The sequence below is a fragment of the Sprattus sprattus genome (assembly GCF_963457725.1).
Source record: "Sprattus sprattus genome assembly, chromosome: 20".
NCBI classification, from domain to species: Eukaryota; Metazoa; Chordata; class Actinopteri; order Clupeiformes; family Clupeidae; genus Sprattus; species Sprattus sprattus.
The window spans coordinates 23,628,752-23,641,171 of NC_137918.1; the positions used below are offsets into that span (position 1 = coordinate 23,628,752).

The following is a 12,420-nucleotide window of genomic DNA, read 5'->3' on the forward strand; positions in this document are numbered from 1 at the left end:
GCCCAGGAGAATTTTCATATCTCTTATTACTGAAGCAGCCTCTCCAGTTATCACTGAAGCAGCCTTACAACAATTACATAATATTCATTTTATGACAATTCAAAAATGTCATTCTTTCCTGCACTGAAACTTCAGCTGCTGTAGATAAGCTAGCGGAAAGTACAAACACTGTTGTGTTCACAGTAAACAACCCTTTGTTTGGGCATAATGTATTCAACTTGCCTCTGAACTGTGACACAAAATGCCTCCTCCATCTGGTGCTGCTCGCATTCATCCTGAGTTCAGCGTGGGGAGGTTTAGGATGAAATGCTGCCAGAGCAGTAGATTGCTCCGTTTGTTTTCCCTGAGCCCCGAAGCCCTGCACGCATCCCTACAACAGCCTGAGCTCCAGGATTGATGGCTTCTCTCTCCGCGCGTGTGGTGATAACCCCTTGGCAGGGCATTCTTTACCTGCGGAACAGAGAAGATCAGAGGCAGGGCAGGGCGGGCCAGATGCCGTGGTGTGTGTTGACGTTGGACAGTGTGAACTCATGTCCCTCATTCCAGAGGCATGGAGGCAGGCAGCCAGGAGGCGCTCCACTAATTGCCTCCTTACTGCGCTGTGAGCGCGCATGAGAGTCACACTCTTACCCCACAGACGGAGACATGAAGGCTCAGTCATACTGAGATATCACAAAGCACACAAATCCATCTGTCATAACACACCGTCACAAAGCCTCATCTCCCTTGAAATCCGCCTTACAAAAACTAATATAGGTAAAATAGCTTTTAAGTTCTTTGCTTCCCATAAATGGAACACTATTCAAGTGGATTTGAAACTAACAAAGTATTTGTCTGTCAGCCAATTTAAGAGCCTTTTAGATGCTAAGGATGTGCCTCAATGCTGCTGTTTTAAATGATTCTCTGTTTTTTTTTTTTTTTACTTTATGATATATATATATATATATATATATTTTTTTACTTAATTTCTGAGTTTTTTTAATGCGTTTTTTTTTCTTTTATTTTGTCTGTTTTGTTTTGTTATGGTTTGTTTATTTATTGTTCGTCTGTATTCTGTAGCCTCAGTCAGGGCATTGCTGCAAAAGAGCCCTGTGCTCGATCAATCAATTCTCCCTGAATAAAATGAAATGACACAGCACTGATTGTAAAGAAGAATTTGGCACCCTGTGACGTGAGTTCAATCAATACTCAATCAATACTAACAAAATCGTGTGTTCCAGGTCGTAATGAGGCATAGCCACAGATTTCAAGGTTTGGAGTTTTAGATACTTTAGGCCGGTGAATTCCATTATGTGTTTTTTCACAGTTTGAGTTCCAGGGATCTGTGTGTGCACTTAAGCGGATATTTAAGAATATGGTGATTGTATTACGGGATCACAGGGTGTGTAAGAAATACAAACCTAAAGTCATTGCACAGGGAAGCATAACATCCTCCTTGCTGGTAGCACATATTTCTTCACTGTGAACATTCTCCTTACTGGTAGCAGACACATATTTCTTCACTGTGATCACAAAAGGAATGGTTCTGGTGTACGTTTGTCAGATGCATGTCTTTCAATGTAGCCATATACTGTAGACTGTTACGAGAAGGTGAAGGGAGACGGGAGACGCAGTGGTGTAGATCCAAAAAACACAGAAATGGCTGATTGGCTATGGATTTCTTGCTTTTCTTACAGCAGATCATTCAACTGTGGAGTTTACAATGACATTTAATGATCGATTCACAACATAGCTAGATAATAGGCTTTGAATCTGTGAGGATACTCAAGCTTTACTTCTAAATCAAGCTGAAGAGCTGAGCTGAGAGAGCCTTCTGGGCCAACACAAGATTTGGAATGAAATTTCAGAAACACTTTACTTGAACCCATTGTCATAAATGAAACATGGTCATATCATATACAATGTGTAGAAAACAGAGGGTGGGTTCTTAATTTAAAATGATTTAAATCGGTAGTCATCTTATATCGATAAGTAATCTTATTATGTCATGGTAACGTTAACTTTGAGAGTTGCTTAACACTGTGGTGGGATTGACGTATCTCCATAGTAATATTCTGAAACAAATTTCACACGGTTGGAATTCCCTCCAGAGAGAATTCATGAAGGAAACATTTAAATCTTACAGAGTGATCCATACCACTCTTCTTTTATTGTCTTTTAAGGCACATTTGAGTGATCCATACCACTCTTCTTTTATTGTCTTTTAAGGCACATTTGAGTGGTCCATACCACACTTCTTTTAATGTCTTTTAAGGCACGTTAGTTTTCCAGATCAGTGGAATCAGTGGTTTCCACATGCTGTGTAATTTATGTTTCAGGCTGACACTGAAAGACTGATGCATGCTTTTATCACGAGAAGGCTAGACTAAAGTAACTCGCTCTAGTCTGGTCTACCAAAAACAGCCATTTGTCAATTACAAATAATACAGAATGCATCAGCACGAGTCCTCACCAACACAAGACGGAGGGCGCACATTTCACCAGTCTTAAAATCACTGCACTGGCTACCTTAGTTTCAAAATAGATTTCAAGATTCTTTTACTAGTCTCTTAGCTGGTCTACTAGCAAATCACTCCATAGTCATGCACCTGAATCTACGTCAGACATGCTCTCAAGGTACACACCCAGTAGATCCCTGAGGTCTTCTTGCACTGAACTCTTAACAGTTACAAAGGCCAGGATAAAGAGTAATGGAGAGGCAGCTTTTAGTTTCTATGCTCCCAGCCTTTGGAATACTGAAACAGTGGAAACCTTTATATGTGCACTTAAGATATACCTCTTTAATCTTGCCTATCATTCTCTGTAATATTTATCTGTTCTCAGTGGTCTGTACTGGGTCTGCTAGAAACACATTGTGTTACCTCCTGGTATGAAATGTGCCGTAAAAATAAAGCTTAATTTGATTTGATGCTTTTTTGTCTTTATTGTTTGATTTCTCATGAGGCTATGATTAGAATACACGTCCTCCTCCCATTTGTACATGACTTTTCCCATACATATTTCAACCATTCACAAGGTTTATTGCCTTTTATAAGGCCTAATATATTACAACGAATAGAGGGACTGGAAACATATCATCATCATCTGAAACCCTCATGTGCCAGGTAGGTAAAAGAACACATCCTTGTGTTCTTATTTCTGACAATTCTAAACCAAACAACCAATGAAAATGCTGGACATTATCTCAATATGCAAAGTGGGACACCTAGTCACTCAACTCCACACCAAGAATCTGTTTTCTCCACCAACAAGCAGGGGACTGAGAAAGCACTGTCACTCATAGGTCTGACAGAGTGGGTGCTAAATCTCTTAAGCCACTGCTGATTCAAACACAACTCACCCCCTAAACTTTCTTTGTTTACTTTTCATCAGTGTACAAATAACTCCAAGAGTGTAGACACTCACAGCTCAGGGAAAGTTGGCTCAGCAGCAAAGCTTGCCTGCAGTATGCACTGGGCTTTCCAGTAAAAGAAGTATGTCTCTGTTATGTGGTTCTGGAGGCAACCGTAATTGCACCTGTGAGATTGATTGCAGGTTATATATAGACTCATGTCCAAACTTAGTCTTTAAATGTGAAGGCTTGGTGACTCACACTCATCCATCGGTGGCTCACTGATTTGCAGTGGAATCTATTTAATTGGATTTCCCTCTGAGCTCCATGTTCTGCTCTTTAGTCTTGCTGCCACCTTTATCAACGCTCTGGAATCTCCATCCAATCCATTAATGACCGTGTCACTCTTCAGGGGCTGCTGTTGTGATGCATGGGGGTCATGATACAGACGTAAACATCTTTTTTAACTGGCTACTGAAGCCTATGCACCTTCCCTACCACCCCGTCCCTGGAGCTCAATTTGAATCAGTGCATTAGAGCCTGCGGGAATACAATGAGTCATATATTGACAGAGGCCTTGAGGCAAGAGAGAGAGAGAGAGAATAGGGATGAAGGGGTTGAGTGGGTGAGTGAGTGAGTGAGTGAAGGGGGAAAATGGCGCAATAGAGGTATAAGAGATTTAATCACCAGTCAAACGCTGCAGAGAACTCTGTGTATTTGGGCAGGAAATGTGGAGAATAAGTTGTGCTGTCGTTTTGTAGGAGAGCAGCAGTGGAGAGAGAGAGAGAGGGAGAGACATGGAGGGAGAGAGAGATGGAGAGGGAGAGGGATCGAGAGAGAGAGAGGAAGAGAGAGAGGGAAAGGGAGAGAGAGAGGGAGAGAAACAGAGAGAGAGAGAGAGGAAGAGAGAGATGGAAAGGGAGAGAGAGAGAGAGAGAGAGAGAGAGCAGCAGTGCTGAATCGTTCAGCATGGCTGGGTTGTACTCGTGGTCCTTCTCCCTGCTGCCTCGTGACGGTTCCCAGTCTGGAGTGTTCTGGTTCTGGGTCTGGCCCGTGATGCCTCGATTCTGGTTCAGGTCTGGTCCAGAGCCAGCTGTTATTCCAACTGTCGTGAGTCCTCCTTCCCCAAACCCAGTGCCTCTGCCAACGGGAGACAGATGCCTGATTAGTGTGTTTGTGTGAGAGAGCAGGAGTAGGGTGGTGCCACAGAAGGTACACACAGGCCACTATTAAGCAGCTTAGGGCTTTCACTAGCTCCGTCAGTGCAATCTGTACTGATGAAGTCCATGCGGAGTTTCCCAAGAAGACATACCGTCCGTCGCTGCAGCATCATATTTCATTTCATGAAGTACTATATGTTTTTTCCAGATGCTCCAGAATACCTTCGATTATTTTTGCATCTTCCTTGATCCCAAAATCTAAGGACATAGCCTACCACTCGAAACATTCCAATCGAGTGCATTAATCAAACAGCTGTATTTTTAATGGGCAATAATTGTGAGAACTGTGAGTAGAGGGAGGGGGAGCACTTCCTGGGCTGAATATGGCTTTCACAGCTTTGCCCTTCCAGCTCGCAAATAGTAGCAATCATAGATGAGGACTCTGCTACCGTGCTGAATGTCAGAGCACTCTCCGTACCATCATCACATCTCGGGGGCTTTTTTCTGCCAACACAACGCAGCACATTGGAACATTCACTGTTCTTTCTGTTGTTTTTTTCCTTTGTTTTTATTTTTATTTTCCCTTTGTTTATTGGATTCAGTTTTTTAATTTCTTTCCTGATCCTCAATGACTCAATGACTATCTATCTACTGATTAGGCATCGAGAGAGCATGTGAGTGCAAAGGGATTCACCACTCACCGCTCAGGAGGCAACCGACTGTCAATCATCGAAGATGAACATCCCCGTCAATCATCGGAGGTGACATGAACATCCCCCTGTCAATCATCGGAGGTGACGTGAACATCCCCCTGTCAATCATCAGAATCAGAATCAGATTTAATTGGCCAAGTAAGATTAAACAAACAAGGAATTTGACTTGGTAAACTGACTCTCAATGTGCTTACACAAAATATACATTACAACACAATACAAGACAAACACAATACAAAAACAAACAGTGCAATGGTCTATGAAGTTTAAGAAAGTATATTCAGGAGCTGTGAATAGTTACAACAATAGTGCAAAGAAGAAGTGGAGAGTGCAAGAACATCCCCCTGTCAATCATCATAGGGGACATGGGTGCATTGGTAATAATAGTGTTCTGAAATGTCAGAGAGCAGCCCTTCACATCCTGTGGTCACTCAATGCCTGTAGAAGGACTGCCTCAAACATCTTCACATATTCTGCTTTTTTAGAAAAAAGGTTTTAAAAAATTCTTTGGACATCACCAGGGCACAGAGAGAGAAAAAAAACTCTAACTATGTCTGCATGTTTTTTTTTTCAATGTTGAGTCTGTCATACTTTGCAACTTCTCAGTGGTCATGCTAGTCATGTCTTCATGCTGGGGGGGGCACAGTGGCGCAAGCCGATAAAGCCCCCCCCACTTACGGGCTACATTGCCCGAGGGGACACAGATTCAGGTCTGGCCTGATGTAATTTCCCAATCCTCTCCCCACCTCTTCTCCGCCTCGTTCCTGTCATATCCTCAACTGTCCTATCCAAATAAAGGCATAAAAAGCCCAAAAATAAATCTTATAAAATAAAATGTCTTCATGCTGATGTGAGTTGTATTGGGGGGAGGACAGCAAAGCTCCATCGGAGCATGCACTAATTCCACAGACCCAGACCGGCACCCGATGACACTGAGAACACGAGACTGACCCTGTGGGATGAAAACCACTCAACCTCACGCTCACACAAACATATGCGCAAAATACAGATGAAACATACACTCACTGATATGAGAAACATCTTTTTCTGCCTCTGGCTCTAGACATTCCAAATACAATATTCAGCTTCTACTCGTGCCATTTCATGTGTCCCCCTCTTCTATATAGGAGACATAAATGTCACCCCACTTGTGCATTTTAGTCCTTATAAGTGTCTGTGGGTTGGAAATGCGCCTAGATACCTGAGTGACAGTGTATGATGGACATGTGCCTAGATACCTCAGTGACAGTGTGTGATGGACAACGTGTGCTCTGCTGTACGTGCCATTTCACTGAGGCAGTTTCACTGAGGCAGCTTCACTGAGGCAGCTTCACTGAGGCAGTTTCACTGAGGCAGCTTCACTGAGGCAGCTTCACTGAGGCAGAGTCACTGAGGTAGGATTCACTGAGGCAGCTTCACTGAGGCAGATTCACTGAGGCAGATTCACTGAGGCAGCTTCACTGAGGCAGATTCACTGAGGTAGGATTCACTGAGGCAGCTTCACTGAGGCAGATTCACTGAGGCAGATTCACTGAGGCAGAGTCACTGAGGCAGTTTCACTGAGGCAGCTTCACTGAAGCAGTTTCACTGAGGCAGCTTCACTGAGGCAGATTCACTGAGGCAGAATCCACCACACATGCTCCTTCTGAGTTACCCTCTTTAATATTCTGCCAAGTATCCGTCTCTTCAAACTAGACCAGAGCCTCATTCATCCCTCATTCATCATTTTAGCTTCCAATCTGTGTTTTTGTCTACAGTTAAAGCAAGGCTGTCACTCATCCACCCACTAGACAAAGGACACAGATGTTGTGCAACCGGGGGGGTACCTTGGTTACTTTATTCTTTTTAAACTGTTGTTGACTGTCTTACAGTCTGCTGTCTAAAAGGTAGTTATCCTCACTTTGAGCCTGACCCCTTGTGCCTGTGGTAGGAACGTATGTCTACTGGTATAAACACCTGTCCTTGCAGCCGACTGTGAGGAATAAGAGAGAGAGAGAAAAAAAAGTTTCTGCCCATTTATAAGGAGGTTTCTGCCCATCTATAAGATGGAGAGACTGTTTCTTGTCTAAAGATCAAATGTCTGCGCTGAATGAAGCCTGCCAATTTTCCTGGGCACTTGACAAGTACGTTTGTTTAACAATGTATTTATTTATATACAATACATTGGGCAACAGGACTGTGTGTGTGTGTGTGTGTGTGTGTGTGTGTGTGTGTGTGTGTGTGTGTGTGTGTCCTGGCGATTCTCTTGCCTGTAATCTTTCACCTTTGAATAATGTAAAACGTCGTTTAAAAGCGCTGTTGCCGTCCTTATAATTATTTTTGCCGCGGTAAATTACTTTCAGCACGCACAGCCGTCGTAGAAGTGTATAAGGCCTGTACGTACGATCAAATCCTTCTGAATCCGACCACCCGCCCATTTATTTTCGAGGGCAGAGAAGGTCGGAAGAGGATGCAGAACTGTGTGTGTCACTTCCCTGGATGGGTTAAATGCAGAGGTGGATTTCAGAGTGTGTGTGTGTCTACACCACCTCTGCCATAGAGAGGACTTTCACTTTCACTTTTAACTTTTAGATGATACAGAGGGTGGTAAGAATTTAAGCGTCTTGATTAACATATTCGGCTTGCTATCCTGGTTGCGTTCACGCTGGTTCACGCTGGTTAATTTTTTTGCGCATTAATTGTCTTGAAAAACGCATGTCTTGTGATTAACAATGTCCTGCAGCAATCTTTCGACTGCTGGAAGATGTTTCGTCATTATCGGTCTGCTCAGTGCATTGTTATTGACACAAGGCCAAGATGATGATTGGGTTGATCCATTCGATGCAACCACAAAGACCATGAAGAAACCCCCGGACGTAAGTATACCTTATTTGTCGTCATTACAGCTAATATCAATCTTAATTTAATCAATTTTTATATAAGGAGCGGACTTTAATTTCGTCTGATTTACTTGCGTTCTCAGAACGACAACGACAATGTGCCCACCAAACGAAGAGAGTACATACAGGAGCCAGGCCCTTTGCTGCAGTGTCCTGATGTCTCTGAGTGCAACAAGGAAATTGAGATGCTACAGAGGGCGGTAAGAATTTAGGCGTCTAATCGTGTTTAAATAGATGTGTGTTTAGGTATAGAATGTAGAGTGTTGGGTACAAAAGGTAGTTGTACAGCAGGCCCGTAGCCAGGGGGGGGTCCGAACCCCCCGACGCACTGGGAGGTACAAAAAAAAAAAAATCAATCAAAATTATCAAAACATCCTGCTTGACAGTCCACTGGCTATAGATCTCAGGCGGGAAGCAATTGGGAGTGGATCTGAGACACGTGTAGGCCTCCTTCCTTTGCAAACAAAACAATACACTACCATTGAGGAGAGCGCGATCTTGCAACATGTGCTCTTGATTAGGGACAGTGCTACAATAACATCCCTCAGTGAGCGCTTTGCCCCTTCTGCTATGATTTCAACTTCTTTGATCGGACTCGTCCCAAGTATTCTCTGTTCAAGAGACGTCTGCCGCGGTCACCATGTATGAGACAGATATGCCGTCACCGGAATTGTTCGAAATGGAAGAACCACTTCTTGTCCGACCCTCCAGAATCGCGGCCCGACTCTCCCACAGAAGCAGTAAAGAGATGTGACGCCACCCTGTTCCCTAACGTCGTTGTGCTCCTGAAAATATCATGCACTATCCCTGTTACTTCATGTGAGTGTGAAAGGAGCGCAAGTGCGTTACGAAGGCTGAACAATTACATGAGAGCTTCGATGGGAAACAGCTGGCTTTCTAACCTTGCGCTCCTTCATATCCACTACGACACTGGTAGACCTGGACGAGATTAGATTTGGACAATCTGTTGCGTTAAACGTGAGCATTACGAAAATGTTGCCTATAGGCCTATATGTATGTAAGCTGGAGCATTTTCTGTTAAAGTTAATTAAATTAGAAGTTATATTTTATTGTTGGATTTTATAGTTGGGATTTTATAAATTACATTTCACCTAGTTCATTTAGGACTTCTCCTGTTAGTTAAGTTATTATATATAGACGGATGTTGACATGTTATGATTTTGGGAGGATCAGGGAAGTGAGGTTAGAGTTTGGAAAGTTGAAGACTGAGAAGTGAGCCATTAAAACTGTTCAAGAGCATCCTTGTCTCCCTCCAGTTCGTCTGTTCAATAAGTGAGGATTTCACCTGAACGAACCCAACACAAAAGGTTAGGCTACATGTATAATAACATACTGCTTAAGACAGTTATTGGCAGTCTCCATTTCTTGCTTTGAAATTGTCTCAAAAATGCAGGAAATGCCATTTCAAAGGGTTGAAATTTCAAAATTTCAAAATTTGTCCCAAATTATTAAATTAAGAACCCCCCCATTCAAAATCCTGGCTACGGGCCTGTACAGTTTAAGCAGCAACATTTCATCCGAAAATTAAGCCTTGTTCTAATTATCTTCCAGGTACAGGAGAACAAACGGAAGATGTCCTCTTTACCTCTTCCACCAACGTGTAATCCCATCTTCAAGCGATTCATCTCCAAACTGCTGAGGGAAATCTCGAAACTTGGCTTGGTAAGTTTTTACTGCTGTCCTCCCCTCAAAGACTTAAATCATACATTGTTGCCATTTCCCCAGCACTAAGACAACCCCACCTATTCTCCTTCTCCTGCTTTGACCCGTTAGTCAAGTGAAGGTCCAAATGGCATGGACTATGATGCCAAAGTACATCTGTCTCTGAGGAATATGGCTGACCTCCAGAAGTTGTTGGACGGGGGTGAGACCTGGACGACTGGTTCGGTGGATGATGCCCTTAGTAAGATACTGGTGGACTTCAAACCACACGACCATGAGGCCTGGAAATGGCGCTTTGAGGACACATTTGGGGTTGAGCTGGACACAGTCCTGAAGGTGAAAGTGTGCCTTTTTTTTTGTCTGATCTAACTATAACAATCCTACAATAATAATCTCAGCCATGAAAATACACAGCCACATCCTACGTGTACATTCTCTGTGGAGAATTCTTCTCAGGACAAAATTACCTTGAGAGCCAAAAACAGTGGTTCAGCGTTAACTTCAGAATGCCCTTTATATCTTGCAGACCGCCATCTGTGTGTTGGTCATAGTGCTGACCATCTGCAGCGAGGTTTGGTCCAAGGTTTCATGGTTTGTCCAGTTCAAGAGAATGTTTTCCATCTGCTTTTTCATCAGTGTTGTCTGGAACTGGTTTTATCTTTACAAGGTACACCATGGAAAAGTTCCGCCTTTACCTGTTAAATGAAAAAATGTGTGTATACTGTAGTTACTACTACAGGAACTTGCCATAATCCATTTTTGGATGGTTTCCTTTTGTTAGATTGCATTCGCTGAGCATCAAAACAACATTGTTAAGATGGAGAGTTTCAATGAGAAATGTACTGGTGTGAAGAAGATAGACTGGATGGACAATTTGAGAGGTATGATTACAATGGGAATATTTACCTATATTTACATATAGTAATTTTTTGATATGGTTCAGTGTTCCATTTGATAGAATTTAAATGAGCACGCCATATTTGAAGAAGGGAACGGAGGACGCAGTGGAGACCCCCTCTCAGCTGGTGCTCAGAGAAAGGCTTCCCTGTGTGTAGACTATGTTGGTATTTATACCATTCAGTCATGTAGAATACAGTAGGGGAGAGGGTGACCAGGGGGGTAGGGGGGGTAGGGGGAGACAGTGGTGTGAGGGGTTCTCCTATGGGGGGAGGGGGGTGATAAAAGGGTTCAAATTTTGTAGTTCCATCACATTCACATGTTTGTCTTCTCTTTTAGAGTGGTATAGGAGCACCTGGACTCTTCAAGATGATCCTTGCAAGAAATATCATATAGATCTCACAGTTTCTCCCTTTTTACTGGTGTCTCCAATTAAGGTGAATGGAAACACAATACATAAATGTTATTTTTGTATACTAAAACAGTCATGTATCAGCTGTGTAGTGAATTCCTTTCAGTTTTTCCTACAAGTAATATTGGTAAAATAGTGGTTTGGGAGGGTCCTTTCCATTTTGCATTCTCGCAGGATACATCTTATTCCCACCCTTGTAAACGCACATTTTTTAAATGTTATTGTAAGTTAACTTTTTTTTCTACAGGCCATTATCTTCACCATTACTACCGTGCTCACAGAACCCCTGAAATACCTTGGCCAGGGGAGCAATGAGTTCCTGAGAGCCCTTCTCAAGGATTTACCAGTAACTCTTCAAATACCCGTCTTCTTCACCTTTATGCCGTCCTTATTGCTGTCCATTGCGTTTCTCTTTTGGGTAATGGCTTTACGCATCCAACTACAGCATCACGCATCTTCACACGTTTAGTGTATATGTATGTAATTATCCTGCCCCAGATATTGTTTTATTGATCACAACTGTAAATCAAAGGAAAACATTTTTTGCTTGCGAAGTTGTTGGACATATAGGTTAAGTGTTAAATAAGACTGTGTTTTAAAATTGTATTATTTTCCCCACACAAATGGTACACTGTTTATGCTTAAAAATCATCTTCAGTAGACTTTCCCACATATTTTGACACTCTCTTCCCTGGTATTAATAACAGGAACCTTTGAGTCTTTTGGGAGTTAACATTCTTTGCCCACTTCTCATCAGCTCTGCATATATTGTGGTGTCCCTGCCCGCCTACTGAGAAGAGGTCGCAGAAAACCACCACCACCCAGACTCCAAGACCAAGGCCAGGGCCAGGGCCCCCAGCTGCAACAGAACAGAGATTCTGACGCAGCCGAAGATGAGGACAACCAGCACTACCTTGGGGCTGGGGACTCGGAGGGGGAGGTTGATGGGGAGGACCAGGCAGCTGCTGCTCCTGCTGCGAAAGAGGTTGTCAAAGACGGGAAGAGAAAAGAGCAGCCCGACAAGAGAGTCAACGCCAACGACTCCCGGAAAACTGAGCAAGGCTCAGAGGGAGACAGGACTATGACTATGAAGCCATCAGATCAACAGACACAGCAGAGCACATCATCCACACAGAGTCAAGGGCCTTTGACATCAGACCAGGTATCTTTAGCATCTCTACAAGGAGTCAGTGTAAGTATCCAAAGACTGGATAGATTGTCTGATGACTGGGTTCTGTCAAGCACCTTAAGACAATAATCATCATTATTGAGGTTAATGTAATTGTTGATATAAATAGAAAAGAATGACATTTAATTGATATTCAGCCATCTTTAAAAATATTTA

At 42.9% G+C, this 12,420-nt stretch overlaps 1 protein-coding gene across 1 annotated transcript; it reads left to right on the forward strand.

The window, feature by feature from the left end:
- Positions 1-7,915: 7,915 nt before the first annotated feature.
- On the forward strand, positions 7,916-12,015 carry LOC308381669 (chloride channel CLIC-like protein 1; the record flags this gene model as incomplete). The annotated part of the gene is made up of 9 exons (XM_080859256.1): positions 7,916-8,059; positions 8,167-8,283; positions 9,656-9,766; positions 9,878-10,102; positions 10,293-10,433; positions 10,548-10,647; positions 11,003-11,100; positions 11,323-11,469; positions 11,833-12,015. Coding segments are annotated over 9 exons (1,266 nt in total), but the record flags the coding sequence as incomplete, so codon positions are not given.
- Positions 12,016-12,420: the final 405 nt, after the last annotated feature.